The following is a 19,229-nucleotide window of genomic DNA, read 5'->3' on the forward strand; positions in this document are numbered from 1 at the left end:
GGCGTGTTACTTTTCCTGTTTATTATTCTTAAAAACAAATTTTGTAAGCAATTAATTGCAATACAATTTCGAGAAACATATCTTGGTTTTCGGCTATATAGGCTCGTGGCATCTTTATATTGTAAAATTTGAATTTCAAGAAACGAGGCAATCTATGTCTACGACCGGCGGGAAATCTCGATGCCAATCTTGAAAACATTTGAATATGGGCGTCTCTCTGTGAAAGCATAAATATATATTATGTATAAGTTCGACTACAGCGTCGCCGCATTTCTGAAATCTATTTTTGTTATAAAGTTATACAACCCGTAATACAGTAATGCTATACATGTTGTCAAACGGTATACAGTAATCAGTTATAGAATACCAACAGCACGTTTCATATATTCGTGAGCTATTCGTGTGAATACATCGTTTTTTCGACGTGACCACCAAGTATATGAGCTATATGTATTAATATTGCTAACGAGTGAATTTATATACATAACCGCATTGTTAATTATATTATATGTATATACCTATAAAAACCATTAATAATTAAGTAGACGTCATAAAGCAGAAACTTTTTCGAGTGCTCGAATTTTCAGTAAAAATTTATTTTAATAATGTTTTCGTTTACTTTAAATAATATTCGTATTGTGTTTTATGCGGCAATTATTGTATTTGGTATGGCATTTTCATTCGATCCAGTTTCATCACGTGCGGTAAGTTTTGACAGTTAAATATTCTCTTACATTTCAATTTAAGCATTATTTATTTTCGTTTTCCGGTGATACTCTAAAAATGATATCATTTTATAGTAAAATAATACATATTTCACCAATTTTTTGGACTATGTTTTCGAAATTTTCATGTTTGTGAGATTTAAATTGAGTTGAGACTTAGTTTTTTTGATTAAAAAAAGTTTTAACGTGATCAAAACATCAAATATATGGCTGAAACGATGACTGATGTTCTTCTACGCTTGTTCCACGGTTAAAATCGTTTAAAAATGGGTAACTTTGAGCTTGTCTCGAAATTACTCTTTGGTTTGTAACAAAAGCATTTTGATTTGGTGAAATTATTACCGTGATTGTTCTACCTTTTAATGATTTCCGACTAGTTGCTGCATAAACGGCAAACGGCAAAATAAAAGGCAAACGAATAATTTATTTAGAAATGGAGGAAACTCTTTAACACATTTTCCTGCAAATCTGTTAACATGAATCATATTAATTTAAAAACAAGTGATAACAAACAATTGACTAAGTTTATTGTTGAAATATCATGTATAGACAATGAATACGCAAGGGTTTGTTTTTTTCATGTAAGAAAAGACAGATAGCCACGCTTATACCCAAAGTTTTAAGAGTAGCTTCCTCTCATTTCTTCAGTATACAGGTGCCTATATACAAGAGGTGCCTACCTGTATACATACTATATAATGTTTCTTAACTTAAATTGTGCCCTAACGGGTAAACAATGATGTTTACAAAAAAATGTTTCAGACAAAAGTTGTTTATTTTTTTATAAGGAATATTTTTAACATTTTTAAATTTTTGTTCTATCTCTAACGGTTTACAAGATGGGTCGTACGGACCCAAAACCCAATTGATCTATGTTGCTCATTTTCAAACTCGATCTCACTTTTTATGTCCTAATCAAGCTTATTAAATTTCAGCTCGATATCTTTTTGCGTTTTTGAGTTCCCGTGTTGTCAGACAGATTGATGGGCAGACAACCGAAAATGGACTAATTAAGTGATTTTATGAACACATACCATTATTTTTGTAGTATCAATATTTTTACATACTTAGGACTAAATTTAGTATACCTTGATATATTTAATATATTCATGGTATAAAAAAGCATATGAGATATTAATGTAGGATGTGAGTGTACTTTTGGCGGCGGGCTTGTTTTTCTTGTTAAATGTATATTGCTGAATTCAAAAGTGAAATTCTACCGATCTGCTAGCGGGACATGTTTCCTGGGGATCTGGAGAGATATATTCGAACATGTTAGAACTTACAAAATCGTTACCTGTTAATCAAAAATAATATTTCTCATTCTAGTCAAAATTGGTATATTTGTAGTCCACTTTGAGGCAGAGGCGAGAAAATGATGCACTTTGATCCGGCATCAGCTTCAGTTGAGTTTGAGAGCGTGAAGCAGCTTATCTGCTTAGTTAGGCATTAAATAATTAATGTGTTTTCTTTCCTTTAAATGAACCTTTTAAACTATACCAAATACGAAACATTATTATGTAATTTTCTAATAGTTCTTGTGGATAACTTCATGGGTGTTATATTGCTGCGTTGAAATTCCGGATTCTTGTATACTATATTAATGCATCTCCTCGATTAATGACCATTTTTCATTTACATCTATATATATATATATATATATATATATATATATATATATATATATATATATATATATATATATATATATATATATATATATATATATATATTATGTTATGCTACTGTATTTTATTCTATTGTATCGGAAACAAAGTTGTCTTTTTTCCACGAAGTTCAAGTTTAATTAACTAATCGAACTTGTTTAGTAAACAGACAGACAACAATAAAAGTAAAAGTGAACGTCTTTATTAAATATGGACTCGAAGTTTTTTAACTCCTTATTAAAATTTTGCATTAAAAAATATTATCTACCATGTAATTTATATTTAGGTCTATACCTTATGCTATTGTATGCACCAATATTGTCTCCTACAAGTACTTGCTTTGACCTTGATCTTGGTAAAATCTGAAAAAGTCGCGTGCATTATGAAATTCCAAAAAATTTTATGCTTTTGGTGAGATTGTGATATTTGATTAATATGGGAGCCGAAAGTCTAAATATATCTGATTGTGATAAATATTTTTTTAGCGCCATCTTGGAAAAACTATTACAAGTTTGAAATTTTAAAATATGGCGACTTAAAACGCATTTATTATGATTTTTCTGAACATTTAGGCACTATTTTATTATTCGGAACTATACATGACTGTATATGATTTTTTAAATTATCTATGGCAAGTAAAACATGCATTTATCACAATCAGATGTACATACATCTTTGATCTCGGGTCTAAAATAATATTATAAGCTTCTTCTCAAAAAAATTTTCTGTTAAGAAGTGGCACAAAAAACGTATTTGTTAGACATTTTTCCGCCATTTGATACGATATTCAGCCTCTTGAAAAATTTTCTATTATTTGATACCAAACTTGATATTTTGGAAACTTTTTATATTTTTCCAAGTTGCAGTGCTGGATTTACACTAGGGTCAGTCGGGGCTAGTGCCCAGGGCGGCAAATTTTCTAGGGCGGCAAAATTTTGAAAGTGAGAAAACATTTTCTATACAATATATAATTAACTAATTCTTTTAAATAAACATTTTATCTTTCAAGAAATATAATTTATTTATCAAATTAAAATTTTGTATATTATAATATATTAAATTTAAGTGAAAACTATTAAAATAAAATTAATTTATTTCCATAAAGGTTTGAACAAATAAAATTTGATACTTTTTTTTTTCTGGAATTGATAAATTAATATAGTTTTTTTTGAAGAATTTAAAAAAAAATTTTTTCTCATGTTTATCGAGAACTGTAGACATAAAGCTGAAGATTTGCTAGTTACTGTATTATCTGTTCTTCAGTTTTTTGATCTTGATCTCTCAGATTGTCGAAGTCAGTCATATGATAACGCGAATAATGTATCAGGGATTTATTCGGGCTTACAGGCAAGAATTCATGAAATTACATCTTGCAGAACATGCTCCTTGTGCTGCTCATTCTATGAATTTAGTTGGAGTTGCGTCATTCTTTCATACAGTACAAATATAAATATTATCGAAGATAATAAATGAGAACTCTAGGATATGTCGAAATAACTGATCTAGGAATTGGGGCAAAAATCGAAATTTATTTATACAGTACAAACTTTATACAACTTTTTTACTGCATCGACGCATCGCTGGGAAGTCTTACAATCTCATACTGAAAAAAGAATTGCGTTAAAAATTTTATCTGCAACTAGATGGTCAGCTCGTTATGAAGCGGTTCTTTTTTCTGCAATTAATTAGTTATTCTAATTCTTAAAAAATAAGATATCAAAACTATTAAAATAAAATTTCAGTCATAGGGCGGCATTTTCTTCAGTGCCCCAGGGCGGCAGTAATTTAAATCCGGCCCTGCCAAGTTGGCGTACCTATTATTCATTTCTCATACTTCGATTTGTCTAAACTTTTAATATGCTAAAAAGAGACTAAAAGGAACTAAAAATTTAAACTCCGCCTCTGTTTCAATTAGTTTTGTAAAATCTTTATTGGCTAGTATACATGTTATATAATGTAAAAAATATTGATTGAAGAGTTATTATAAAATAAAAATATAATAATAAAAATCTATATTTATATGCTGGAATAATTATAAAAAGGAAAACTTGGTGTGAGGTTTATCATATTTTATTTTACAGTTAATTAAGCAAACGACACATGCCAATTATAAATTGAGTTGTTAAAAGCAATCTATTGGTTTTTTATTTTTACATTATTAATTTTATGAAAAAACTTTTAAACAAAAAATAAAAAATAACCTACTTAAAAAAAATTATTAATGAAACACTCTTATCAATCATTAACTTCTTTACAATAATATTTGAAATAATTAGCTCTTATATATGTTGTATATTCATCGCAATTTCATTTTTTTTTCAAATTTAATCATTTTATAATATCAAATGGAAAATTTAAAGAAATCCCCATTATAAATTAGGTTTGATCTATTCGTTTATGGCATCCAAACTCTTAAACCGATGAACCGACTTTGATTCATTTGTTTGTTTGAAAGTTAATTTCATCGAGAGTGTTTTTGGCTATGTTTCAAGAAAATTTACTCAGCCGTTTGAAGATCATCACCTCTTTTCTAGTTGTTTCGGGTACGAAGCTCTAAACTTGCACTTGAAACATGGGTAAGAACACTCTCAATCAAAGTACTTTTCAAACAAAGAAAATCAAAAGTAGTTCATTCGTTAAAAATCGACAATGCGACAGACAGGCAATCGCGGTTTACCCACCCCGTATTACAAAACCGTATTGAGTCTCCGTTTTGAAGTCGGTTTAAAAAAGGAGAAATTATTATGTTTTTAATTGGAAGTACTTACCTGATTCTTTCTCCCTTTTCTTTTTAATTAATAACTAATACTCAACTTATTAATCGGTAGGTACCTTATTAACGTTTCTTGAAAATCATTGTTATATCCTATTACTAACATAGATATTTGTAGCAGGTTACATTACCTATGTTTTCTTTTATATGTATCAATGGGGATATATATGGGCTGTTAATGATCCTGATTGCGGCCCTAAAAAAACACACACACAAATAAACAATTTATTAGGTAAAGGAGTTTTTGGAAATTTTTAAGCACTCGTAAAACTAGGCTTACATTTTTTTTTTTTATTAAGAAGCCTTTGATTAATATCTGAAATCATTTTGACGAGTTGTGACGTTCTTCTGTACATATATATATATACACGTTTGTACTCTTGTAACCAGAAAATGCTAAAATTTTGGAATTAGGATTGTTGTATCATTTAGCTGAATATTCTTATCAAAATCAAAAAATAGAGAATGTACTGAAACGAGAGATATACCTTTAATCGAAAACGAGAGATGTAAATTTAATCTGTCTTCAATATCCTATTAAAAATTGGGAGATGCAACTTGCCAACTGGCGATAATAATTTTACTAATTAAAATCAGAAGAAGACCCAAATTCGGTAGTTACAATTTCGATTACCACATGGCATTGCTTGTACTTATATGGCACGCCATTTTACTATTTAATAGGCTAATTTTTATCGAGAAAAAAATTAATTAATTATTTTTTTTCAATCAGAAATTTTATATTTTATATTTTATATTTTATATTTTGTAAAATAAATCTTAGTAAAAGAGAGATTGATATAAGATAAGGTGAGAAAAGAGAGATGAGAATTAAAATTATGATGATAACATAATAAAAATGTATTATTATTATGTATCATCATAATAATAATGTATTATTATTATGATGATGCATAATAATAATACATTTTTATTATGTTATCATCATAATAAAAATGTATTATTATTATGATGATACATAATAATAAATCAGTTAATTTTATTTGAATTAGATTAAAAAAAAATGATTGAATTAAAATTATGTACATAATGGAAATAGAGAATTAAAATTATGTATATAATAAAAATGATTGAATTAAAATTATGTACATAATGGAAATAGAGAATTAAAATTATGTACATAATAAAAATGATTGAATTAAAATTATGTACATAATGGAAATATATGGCACGCCGTTTTACTATTTAATATGAATTAAAATTATGTACATAATAAAAATGATTGAATTAAAATTATGTACATAATAAAAATGATTGAATTAAAATTATGTACATAATGAAAATGATTATTATTATGATGATAACATAATAATAATGTATTATTATTACGATCATTTTTTTTCGGACATTAAATAGTAAAATGGCGTGCCATATACTTACGATTTTTTAAGACCAATAAAAATATCCAAATTCAAATCAGAAAAATCCCGCCTACTGTCGATAAAACAGTTGTCTATTTTGTCCTATTAAACAGGAAATCAACCGCTTTTTCAGAAGTTCCAATTCAGACCACCTGATTTCTTACCATTTATCAATAAACAAAATTTTCCAATTAATACATCATGTTTCTTATCATACAAGTTTTGTATTTTCGTATTTTTCATGTTAATATATTGAACGACGAAATTTAAGTCCTGTATTGTATTAAGGTGACATTCATGTTAATATAACTACCATTTAGCATAAAATGACTATTTGCAACGCTTGCTTTATGCTAAAGTATTCGCATGTTTCCGGACTTTCATCCAATCTTGTAAACGTAAACAACCATTTATTTTTATCAAACATTCGGTTAGTGTTGAATATTTGAATTAATAATTTGAAACAAGAAAATAATTAGGGTATAAACTAGTAATTAGTATATTTAATGTTAATTCAGAAAAAGGATTTTAATTTGTAATACATTTACACATTTATTTTATTTTTCATTACATACAGCATATTAGCACCAATTTAAATACATCCATGTTGTAATTATTATTTTATGATAATAATTATACCTACTGAAAAAAAAACACTCATGAGCAACATAGCTCTATCATTGAGGCCATATTTTCCCTCATTTGATACTTTTTATTGACATTTATTATTTTTTGTTTTTGAAAATATACAATATCTACACGAAAAGGCGGTGAGAAGGATTGGGAAGGTAATTTACCAAAAGAAACTTTCTCAACATTAACCCCATTCATAAACAAATTTTCAATTTTCTAACTTAATTTGGTGGAGCTGTAAATGTGCCCAAAGTATGAGAAACCTTGAAAAAATTTGCTATTTTGACATAAAAGGACACTAGCTTAATTTACACACAAATTCTTCACATTTTTTGAATGAATTCGGACGTGCGCAGTGCCTTTAAAACAAAAAAAGTATGATATTTTAAAAAGGGGATAGTGACACTGAAAAGTCCACTCCCAAAAAGGCACTTTTTTGAAACTAATTCAATCTGAGTAAAAATTTTTAAACCACTAGCTCAATATAGAAAGTCACGTTCAAGAGATTGTATTGCTTAGCATTTAAGCTCATTTGAGCTAAAGAAATCGCTGGAGATGTTGAACTGTAGTGGGGAATCAAATATACCCAAAAAACAACAAATCGAGTTATAGGGATTATGAAACGGATTTTTTACACACATCAGCCCCTCCCGGTTAACCGTCCTTTCAGAGCATAAGTCTACATTTCCAGGGGAACAAAAATACAAGCAAAACATACATCATGAAAAATATGTTATTTTTTTTACATAATTTTAATAGATTTTTGTATTATGAATAATTAAAATGTATGTCAGTATTATTAAATACAAAATATACATAATCATAACTATAACATAGTAAAAACTGTTTTTAGTTCCAGATCCAATGATTCAAAATCATAATATTCCCATGTCAGTCGATAATTTTGTCGAAAAACAATTTTCACGTTCATGTAATTTTGTTCAGTATATTATAAATTATGTTGAATTGTAAGCCAAAATATGTTCCCGGGAAATTATTTCAGGCATACATCATAAACGGTATTAGTTTTGAATTAGTTTATATTTTTTTGAAAACACATTGTGTCTTGAATTTTCATAAGCTGTATGTATAAGTATTTATTATTTAAGGTAGGTGTCTACATTCTCATGTAATAATTATTTTTAAAGTATTTTTATTTATAAAGTTGATTTTAAAATGATATTATTTTTCGTCAGGTGAAGAACGATGATAATTACTAGCTATTGTTAAATATTGCCATTTTTCATCTATAAAATAAAAATATAACTAATGCACATTTATCAAAAAACATAGACAATGACATATTACATGAGTCATTTGGCTTTTGTATAGACACTTTTTATAATTAGAAAGTTTGAGCCGACAAACATACTTGGCTTTTGTATAGACACTTTTTATATTTAGAAAGTTTGAGCCGTTTGAACATACTGCAGCAATTGATTGTTTTATACCATGTATATATGAAATATAGCAAGGTATACCAAGTTAATCCCTAGTTTGTGTCCATAAAATAACCTAATTAGTCCATTTCCGGTTGTCGGTCTGTCTGACAACACGATAACTCAAAAACAAAAAAGGATATCAGGCTAAAATTATTACAGCATGTTCAAGACGTAAAAAGTGAGGTCGAGTTCGTAAATGAGCAACATAAGTCAATTGGAACTTGAATCAGCAGGACCCATCTTGTAAACTGTTGGAGATAGAACAAAAGTATAAATGTAAAAAATTTTCCTTATAAAAAAATAAAAAACTTTTGTTCGAAATATTTTTTCGTAAACAACACTGTTTACCCATGAGGGCGCAAATTAGGTATTATATAGTATGTGTGTATTTTATTAACTATACTCACATTTATTGTATGTTACGTGTTTGTTTATTTTATAGCTAATAATATGTTTCACTGAAGAAGTGAAAGGAAAGATACTGTTTTTAATTTGTGTGTCAGAGTGGCTATCTTGCCTTAGCAACACTGCCTATACCATGGTATTTCAACAATTAACTCAGTCAATTGCTTGTTTTCATATGAGCTAATTCCGATCTAAACACCCCCAAAATTACAATAAAAAGAAAATTTACGTACTCTACTGAAAAATAGAAGAAGCTATCGCACTAAAATCAGCATTTATTTCTATACAAATTTCAACTTTTTTCGTTTGAAGAAAAAATGTTTTGGCAGGTCGATAGACAGACAAGCAGAAAAACATAATTGAGAGCAATTCTCGAAGGGTTGCTATAAAGGAAAAAAAAACTAAATACATAAAGCTTAAAATGATCTCATGACCGCACTCTATAAAAGTAGTTAAGGTAAAATGAAGTTATTTTAATATTTTAATTAATAATTACCATTTATATGTATTATGCATATAATATTTACGGATCCCACCCACATTGGTAGGTACATATATTCGTTTAATAAAGTGTTTTGGTACATGCTTCACGAATCGTAATATATTCATAATTTGCTGACCTGTAAAATAAGGATTTTAATTTTACACATTATACTTTTACTCACACGTGTGCTAATACATTTTCACATTCGTAGTTGGTTATTCATATTCATAGTATTCTCATAGTACTTTACGAAAGTACGTTTACATATGTGCTTTTAAAGTAAATTAACGTGAAGAGTAAGCATTAAATTCAGAAATGATGAATCTATGACGTTGTGTGTTTTTTCTAATTGATGACATGCGTCATGTTGTTGTGAAATAATGGCGAGGCTAGTTTATTTACAGGTTTCTATGCAAATTCTTTAATCATACAATAAGTTTTCCCACTCCCAAAGCCCAACAATGATTTCCGAGGTCACTGATTATGAATTCGAGGTTAAAAAACAACTGAAGATGGTTTCAACCCCATTAAAATCACCCCAAGAAGTAATAGATATAAAATTAATTTATTAAACTCAAAATTTCACATCGAAAATCGTCTCTTTGAGGTTTTCGGAGTAGCTAATCACAACTTCGAGATCAAAAGACAACTAAAAATGATTGCATTCCCATTAAAACCACTCCTAGTAACTCCGAAAACTGCCAAGAGACGATTTCCGAGCTGAGATTGTTATTTTAAAAATTTTTTATGTTGTCACTTCTAGGGGTAATTTTAATGGAGGTGCAACCATCTTGAGATGTTTTTGGATTCATAATTAGCAACCCCAAAAGACCATTTTCAGAGTGAAATTTAGAATTTTTTTAAGTTTTTTATCACTTTTACCTTTGGAGGGGAAAAATTACCCTCATTTTCTCATTTTCTCATTTTGTGGCTGAATGTTTGTGAGAGTCTAAGAAACACGCATTTTTCCACATTTTCCGGTTTATAAAGTGTACTATTTGAAGCTAAAAAGTCACAATTACTTCAAAATGTGTAAAATTACTTCATCTAGAACTTTTCTTCTATTTATATATATTTTGTTTTTATTTGGTGCTGAAGTGTTTTCTTATTTGTAAAAATCTGAAAACATTAATCAAATTTCGTATTTATTTTTGTCCCAAATGTTAGACTTCCTGCGATTGGTCATACTCGGATTACAAGCATTTAAACCAAATACAGAAAATAAAACGATTTCCAGCTTGCTGGTAGATAACTCAAAACCTTTTTTTATAGATTCCATTTGATTTGCTTAAAAATTGAAAATAATTTTTTGTGTATTTATTTTTATTTTTTTAACCCAAACACGAATTATGAAATATTAAATATTTGAGTATTAGATATTTGGAAAATATAATCCATATACACGTATTATACATCATATATTATTATCGTCTTCAATTTGATAAAAGTCAAGTGGTAGTTTTGAATTATTATTATCAAAATGAACACAACATGGTTTATTTACCTGCAGTTGACGATTTTATAAAATAAAATGAATATTGTAAAAATTGTGATATTAACTTGTACCACATCTTAACTTATGAAGCATGTACTACATCTTGACTTGAATAAAAAATTACTTCTAAATATAATATGAAAAGAAAATTATATGATATTTTAAGGTACAATCCTAGGTTAGGCTAGGCTAGAGTGGCTGTCTAGCAGTACTCCATTAACTATTTGGAGCTATTTAAGAACAGCAGTAGTACTTTGACGTCGACAGACTTTAGGTTGGAGAGGTCATCAAAGAAAGTCTGGCTCAAGCAAGTCCATCTCCTCATGGCAAGAGCTGGACAGTGATAGAGCAGATGAGACATAGACTCCTTCTTCTCGCTACTGCGTTAACATTAAGCTACTACACAAAGCTAACGTTTCTTTCGCGGAATAAACCTTACTGAAAAAACCCAAGTTTTAATTTATTTCTCCTGATTTGTTCATTATTTTTGATTGAATGTTTCTAATTTTATTTTTAAGATATCTGAAACGAAATAAAAATTTATTTTATTTACCTATTTTGGAAGTTTTGACAACATCATCAATTTTCAAATTCCATTAATTTTTTGTCTTCGTATTAAAAAATATTTTTCTTCATTCATTCATTTATTATTCAGATAATAAATAACATTGCTATATTTAAAATTTAAATGTTATTATCTGAGTTTGAAACTTTGTTAGCCGCGGCGTCAGAATGATGCAGCGTTATGAAACTTTAGAGACACTCGGTTTAAAAAAAAAAACATATGCAAATTAATAAGTTTAAAAAAATTTAATATATTTTTTTTTTCTGTATAAAAATATATGCACCTATCCACTACAAACAATTAATATATGTACTGAAAAATAAACTACTAAATGAACGAACAATGTTTTGAAAAAAACTTGTTTGCAAATATTTCATGCTTTTATACATTTTAAATTATTTTTAATATTTGTTTGATAGTTAAATGAAGTAGTTGGGAATATTGTAGAAAATATAATATTAAAAATGCGGAAGTACTTAACAATACTTAACTGGTCTACATTGAAGCTTGACTGTAACATCCCAATAATAAAGCATAAGGATGCCCAATTATACTTACAACTAGTACAAGTAAGCCCACCTAATCGTGCATACAACAGTCGTCGAGTGCATACCGTTTAACATACCGATTCGTACCCCATATTTTTTACGAAAAGGTACGTTAAACGGCATTTGTTATAATGTAAGAGACTTGATTCTTACGCCACTCTTATAGAAAGTTTGCAACAACTTTTATTTTTTGTTTGAATTTGTCCTTAATTCAATATTTGGGCAGCAGTTTTAGCGTTTTTTATTTAATCATTCTTAATCATTCCCAATCAAATGAGGAAAAAGTACAATAGAACGTCTCGTGGGACACTAGGTAGGAACTATGTCCTTTTTTATAACACTTATGTAACACTTTTCTTGGTATTACCTTCCAACCCGCTAACAAGTCGATAACGTGCAAAAGAAACATAATTCCAATGTGTTTGAATAACAGTGTGTTTGAATTTAAAATAAAAAGGGAATGGCAAAAATTTTGAAATCTTTAGCAGGTTTCTTTTATAAATGGAATTTTGTTTTTCATTGTTGGGTGATTGTTTGATTATAGTATACAATATTTTAAATACAATGTAAAATGCTAATGTATCTGTCTGGCATATCTGCAATTTTAAACTACATGTCATATGACTTTCTGATTGAAAATTACTGTTTAAAGCCAGAAAATCACATTAAAAGTATTTATGTTTGATGTTCTTACAATGTTTAACGCCAGTTAAATAAAGTTATGTTTATTATCTGAAAGTTATCTCATGAGAAAAATTATATCTTCAATTTTGTGTTATGTTTGAGAGTGGGATTCTATATAGATTTGTTATCATAATCAATATATTTTTTTCAAATAACAATCAAATTCCGTAGAACAAAATAACTTTGTAATATAAATAACTCTTATATTTGTTATCATTTTAGAAGAGTTGTATTTTCAACGAATCCGAAAGTCTAGATGAAATCTTCGTAAAACGACACTCACCAGGTAGAAAAACTTTTGCTTGGGTCATTTTTATCGAAAAAAGGTACAATGTTGAATAAATATTTAACTGGAGATAAATAAACGGAACATTCTATTGTATAATAACTAAAGTTAAATATATAAATATCACAAATATATTAGCGATTTAAGTGAAATACACATTTTTGAATTACGTTAAATAACTGTTAGTAAAATGACAAAATTTTTATTATCAGCAAAGTTGTAGAAGGAAAATTATACATAATTTATAAATTAATATAATTAGAAGTGTATTGATCGAACCTCTGGAAGTCAATTACACCAGAGAGAATATCGTGCACAATCAAGTCCGTGTAACCACTATAATCGATTCAACCAAATGTCAAATAAACTTTTTTAAATTTTATATAAATATTAATATTATTTAATAAACACATTAGTAGAGACCGTTGAAATATATTTTTACAATATAAAATGTCAAAATGCTAACTTTATTAATATATTCAAGTTTTAATTTAATTAATTAAAAATTTTATTTTAATACATAATTTGTTTAAGAGATATTCACTCTCATAAATAATGCAGACCCGCAGATTTGCTGATTTATTTTGAAAAGTGTTGCAATTCAATTGTTCGATTTCAATATAATTAAAACTAAATTGAAAAAGTGAAATTAAATATGTACCTAAATAATATTTCCAGAACACTTGTGAATAAGTATGTATGTCAGACTTCAGTGATTGAAATTTAAACCAACATAAGCGACCATTTAAAAGTGTGTGAAACGTTTTTTGTGTGAAATGCTTTTATAAAAAAAATGTATCAAACCCTGAGTGTAAAACTCCCAATAAATAATAGTACGTATTCTGTATAAAAGTTCTGTCCAAATATTTTGACCATGATCATGACTGATCGGCGCAAGATTGTAGGATACATCATATATTATATAGGATACATAATTGTAGGATACATAATATTATAGGGTGCCCTATTTTAGCCTCTCAAATTTTTCCACCAAAGTGCTTTTGCAGAAAGTAATTTGAGCAAAAGTTGTTCTACTATGGGCTGGTATATCTTAGGGATGTAGGGTTTTCAATATTTCAATCATACACATTGTATGATGCTGTTCCTTAAAGTGAACTTTAACGATAACATATTGAAGAGAGTGGCGTTCAAGTACAAATACTAGGGGTGTTTTTTGGTACATTAATATATGAGCCCTGGTAAAGATGATGTAGTACCGTGGTTCAGATGTTTTGTCGATAGTTGTTCAATATTTAAACTTTCAAAAAAATACCCGACGAAAAAGAATATCAGTGCTATAAAAAAAACAATTCCCATTGATTGTAATGCATGGCTTTAACAAACACATTATTTCAGTACAAATAAAGTTTGTACAAATAGTTATACAAGACAAAGGCGTGATTATGAAAAACCCTGTTACGGTGACAAATGTGTCGATTGAGCACCTCGAAGTCAGCCATCTTTATAATAAATTTATAAGTTGTAAAACAATTAATTCTATAATGGAGATAGATGAGAGAAATCTAGTTTTGTAACCGCGGTAAAAAAGTATTTATTGAATATTTGTCCATATTTTCTAGGCGAAGGGTTGCTTTGAGCCTTAGATAAAATTTTTATTTTATTTGTAAATTATAGATACAGGCACTTTTGTTATTAAGTAACTTACACATTGTTTAGCAATTTGTATTATGAATGAATTTTGTTCCTTAAATATTTGACTTCTCAGTTGAATGGATGATAATAAATAATACTGAATATAAATCAATAGTATTGAAGTTTAAATTATATTGGTTTCATTTTTAAAAATGAATTTTTGTCTTTTTTATTATTTTTTTGTTATCATGTATCTATTCAACTGAGAAAATGTTTTAATTTGACTTACGTGGTAATTTACAGTTTTTGATTTTATGTACTTTATCTGAGTGCCATTTTATGCTACATCTTAAACCGAATTACACTAGGAGTTTTATTTGGGAGGCAAGTGATTTTATGTATCAGGTGCTGGCTATCCTACCAATGATTTTCCATTAGGTTTCCACAAAGATGAATAACGGGATAGTTCCTAACTAAGCCAACGATAGCTGCATACGTCCGGCTTTCCTGCATTTTCCTTATCTCTTTTTATGACATGTTCTGTACACTGTTTGTATAGTTTGAAGAAAGAATGACTAAATTGAATTGAATTTAATAAGTTTTGATTCTAGGTACTAAGCCCTCCCCTACTATTAAAAACTTACAATGAATTTTTAAATATGTTTCTCTCTATCTCTCTTTTTGTCTGTCGTTAAACTGATAAAACCATGTCCATTCGTTTTTATAAAATATACTAGGTACGTAATGCATGAATGATTTTTATTTGATAAATAAATTGTTTTTATAAAAAGTAATTTAATTAAAAAATATATACATACAACAACAATATAATATAAAATTTATATGGATGGCTATGTAATTAGATATTTTAATAACTCATCTCTTTAGTACCTACTACCTACTATACAGTTACTACTTTTAGTACCGCTACTAACTGGATGGATCTGGATAGAAAGTTTAAAAGTAAAGTTTAAGGTTAATAGTGGTTTAAATGTATTAAATACATACTACTTAAGTAATAATAACAATATAAGGTTTTGTGTATGTTGGTAAGTGCACGGTTGGTTCACTTTTATTACATTTACTTATACAGGGATGATTTTTTAAAAAGTTTCTAGCTGATTTTTTTTTTTTTTTTGAATGGATTGGAATGTTATAAACCGGTAAAATCCGGAGATTCCTTCCGGGTCAAGTTTTTAAAACGTGATTAATTTTATGATTTGCTTATATTTTTATAATAATACTTCATAAGAAAACGTTTATTTTTATAACATAAACAAAAACTTGAAAAAAAATTATTAAATGCAAATTTATTAACATTCTTTCATTGTGCTTGTTACTCAATTATACATAATTTATAACGAAAGGGGCATAGTTCTTTACCAGGTGCCCCATGACACCTCTTGTTCTTCTTTTTTATACAAAAACAAGTAACTTATGCCTACAGAAATTTTTTAGACAAAAGTATTTGGGATCCTTTTTTCGGGTCAAAGAATCAGATGATGGTATAAGAAATAGGTAGTTTATTTAAAAAAGGAAAGTTACCCATTGATTGATGCGGAAGGCGTCCTAGGAAAATGAAACTAGTCACTTTTTTCATTCTCTCCAAAAATAAGAAGACCCAGATTTTACCGTTTATTGACGTTTCAATCTTTTTTTTTTGGAAAAATTAGCTGTAAAGTTCAAAATAAAAAATAAAAAAAATTCACCTGTATATTATGTTTAAACATACTACAGTTACAGAATATAACAAAAACTTGTGTCTGCTTTCATCAAAAGTTCATGCTACTTTTTTAAACAAACAAACCACTTCAATTTGAAGCTTTTTTCGTTAATTCAAAACATTGTTATTTCTTTTACATTGTGTTTGTATTTGCTATCAAATAATTAATGCTTGTAAAGGGTGTTCAGAAATTACCACATTCGGACAATATAATAACTGATAAACATAACAAAACACTAAGTAAGAAAATTCTAGGGAACTTGATGTGCATGTACGGATGTTGAAGGCATGTCTTGATTCACGAGGCAAGCATTCATGAACTTTAAGTAGCTACACCAATTATTTCATTTTAGCAGTTTTATAGGAGTGATATGTTTCCATAAAAAAAATTTGATAATGGTAATGTTCTAGTTGATTAAACTATTTTAACTCAAACCCTTTTGCGGAGATTTTATTGTACACTTTCTAATTAAACATTTGCGCATTTATATTTATACGTTTCTAAGTCGGAGAGAGTCAAAATTTTACTAACCGTCTCTAAGAAGAAAAAAATGAATAATAAGAAATTCAAAGTAAATTGTGGTTTTTTTTTTGGTAGCCTAGAAGTTATGTTACGCACAACATATCATTCCAATGTCAGTTTTGCACTAAAACTAGGTATATTAAAACGTAACACTCATTAAAAATTAAAACGTAACTGTATTTAAGTTCTTTTTGGACAATGTATTTCTCTAATTTAAAAGATAGCATCTTTTTTAGTCGGATAAACGAATACATAAAATAGTCATTCTTAGGGAGTCCTCATTGGCAGCTCCAATTGATGATTTTTTTTCAAAATAATTCTTTTTGTGTATTATTTAAAATCAGAAACATTTCAGATGGGGGAAATAATCTGGAGGGAATAGGCAATGTCGCGACTGATATATCGACGCCCAGCCTGAATCGCTAATGATAGAAGTTTGGATTTTCGAGAAGATATTGATTTTATAGTGTAGGTGTCCCATAAGAAAGGTTTTTTTGAAATTACTTTTGGTGCGGGACCTTAATTTTTTTGAAAATAAAATACAGCTCATTTTATTTGCTGATAATGTAGTATTTTATGTGTGAAAGAACTTTTAAAATTGGTTAAATAGTGAACTCAAAAATGACGGTTTATATATATTCTCATACAAATTTTCATCTCCTATGTCATCCTTTCAGGGGATGAATTTCGAAAAACCCTTTCTTATGGGACACCTCTTCTCGAAATTTCAAATTTCCATCATTAGCGATTCAGGCTGGGCGTCGATATATCAGTCGTGACATTGCCTATTCCCCCTCCAGATTATCTCCCCCATCTGAAATGTTTTTGATTTGAAATAATATACAAAAGAGGGCATTTTGAAAAAAAAAAACATCAAAATTGGAGCTGTCATTGAAGACTCCTGACTAAAAACATTGTTGCGACTATTTTTACAATATGTTTCTCCTATTTACTTGGTAGTATTCTATTGAATAACCCTGTATTTTGCATTCTCAACTCCTTACAAAATCTGATATAAAGCCAAGCACAGATTAGCACTTTATTACTCCCAGTATATAACAAATGATACTTAGTAAGAGAGTTTATTTTAAAATTTAATGCAAGATTATACACAAATGTGTCTATTTTGTTTTAAAACGTATAGCCTTCCTTGACTAATATTATGTGTATAATCATATTTCTCGACTAAAAGCTCTTTCACGAAACTTTGACAGCATTACGTTTGTGTCTTTTTTACTATGTACAGAGTTATTTATTCATGGCAGGATATAAAATTTAGTAATAAAAACTACTACAGATTAATCCTCGAACTCTTTAGATTAAAAAAAAATCCTCAAAACAGTAATTAATTGTTAATAAACATACGTTCATCTCTCTATTGGAATATTTTCACTTTTACGCTAATACAAAATTATTTTTAAATGGCTACTTTCAGTCATACTAACAAGATGGTCCAAGTTAAAACAGTCAGACTTCACTAAATGGTCGATGTTTAAATAATGACAAAGGGGAGCTATAAGTTTGACCGCTCTGTGTATCTGTCTATCTGTCTGTGGCATCGTAGCGCTTAAACAGATGAACCGATTTGGATTTTTTTTGGCTTTGTTTGAAAAGTAATTTAAAAGAGAGTATTTTAAGCTATGTGTCAAATGCGAGTTTAAAGTTCCGGGTGTGCTCTCACTCTGTTTCGAGAAAAAATCTCTAGTAGGTACCACTGACTTTATTGGAAATTAAATAGCGTTATAAAATATCCCTTGCTTTGGGCATTGTGTGCCAAATATCCAAATTTTTTAACCAGCAATTTTTTTTTCTTTTTTTTTTCCGCTAAAATTTCAACGGCTTAGATCTGGAAAAAGGACGCTTTTCTGGGGTATTATGGTGTTAAAAGAAACGGTCATTATTTTAACGTTATCTGCTATTTGATGTAGTTTGACCATTTGCTGTTTGACCTTCCTGTACAGTTGTACTTAAAAATGCTTCAAATGATTCCACAAGAACTATCAATCCCACCTTGCATGTGTCATCCTTTCACTAATGTCGCTTCAAAGTACCTACATAGATTACAAAATAATTTTTTATGAACTTGATCGGTGTATTATTTTGTTCAATATGAACGAACTGTTCTGTATAAAAAGTAAATTTAACAACTTTTATGATTGCGTAAAGCTTTTTATCTGATTATCTGCCTACCAATAAATTTTGACAACACTATAATAAATTTTCTAATATTATACATGAATAATGCTGTATATTCAAAATCTGTTATTTTTCGTTTATATAGTAATAATATGGTCGTAACTT

At 28.4% G+C, this 19,229-nt stretch overlaps 1 protein-coding gene across 1 annotated transcript in view; it reads left to right on the forward strand.

Moving 5' to 3' along the window:
* The first annotated feature begins 356 nt into the window (after positions 1 to 356).
* The window catches only part of LOC123305130, a 295,035-nt gene continuing 276,162 nt past the window's right edge, over positions 357 to 19,229 (forward strand). The window contains exon 1 of the mRNA XM_044886757.1: positions 357 to 704. Coding sequence (XP_044742692.1) covers positions 606 to 704 — 99 coding nt within the window. The 5' untranslated portion in view covers positions 357 to 605. The remainder of the gene's footprint in view (positions 705 to 19,229) is intronic.

Source organism: Chrysoperla carnea, chromosome 1 (genome assembly GCF_905475395.1).
Source record: "Chrysoperla carnea chromosome 1, inChrCarn1.1, whole genome shotgun sequence".
NCBI lineage: Eukaryota > Metazoa > Arthropoda > Insecta > Neuroptera > Chrysopidae > Chrysoperla > Chrysoperla carnea.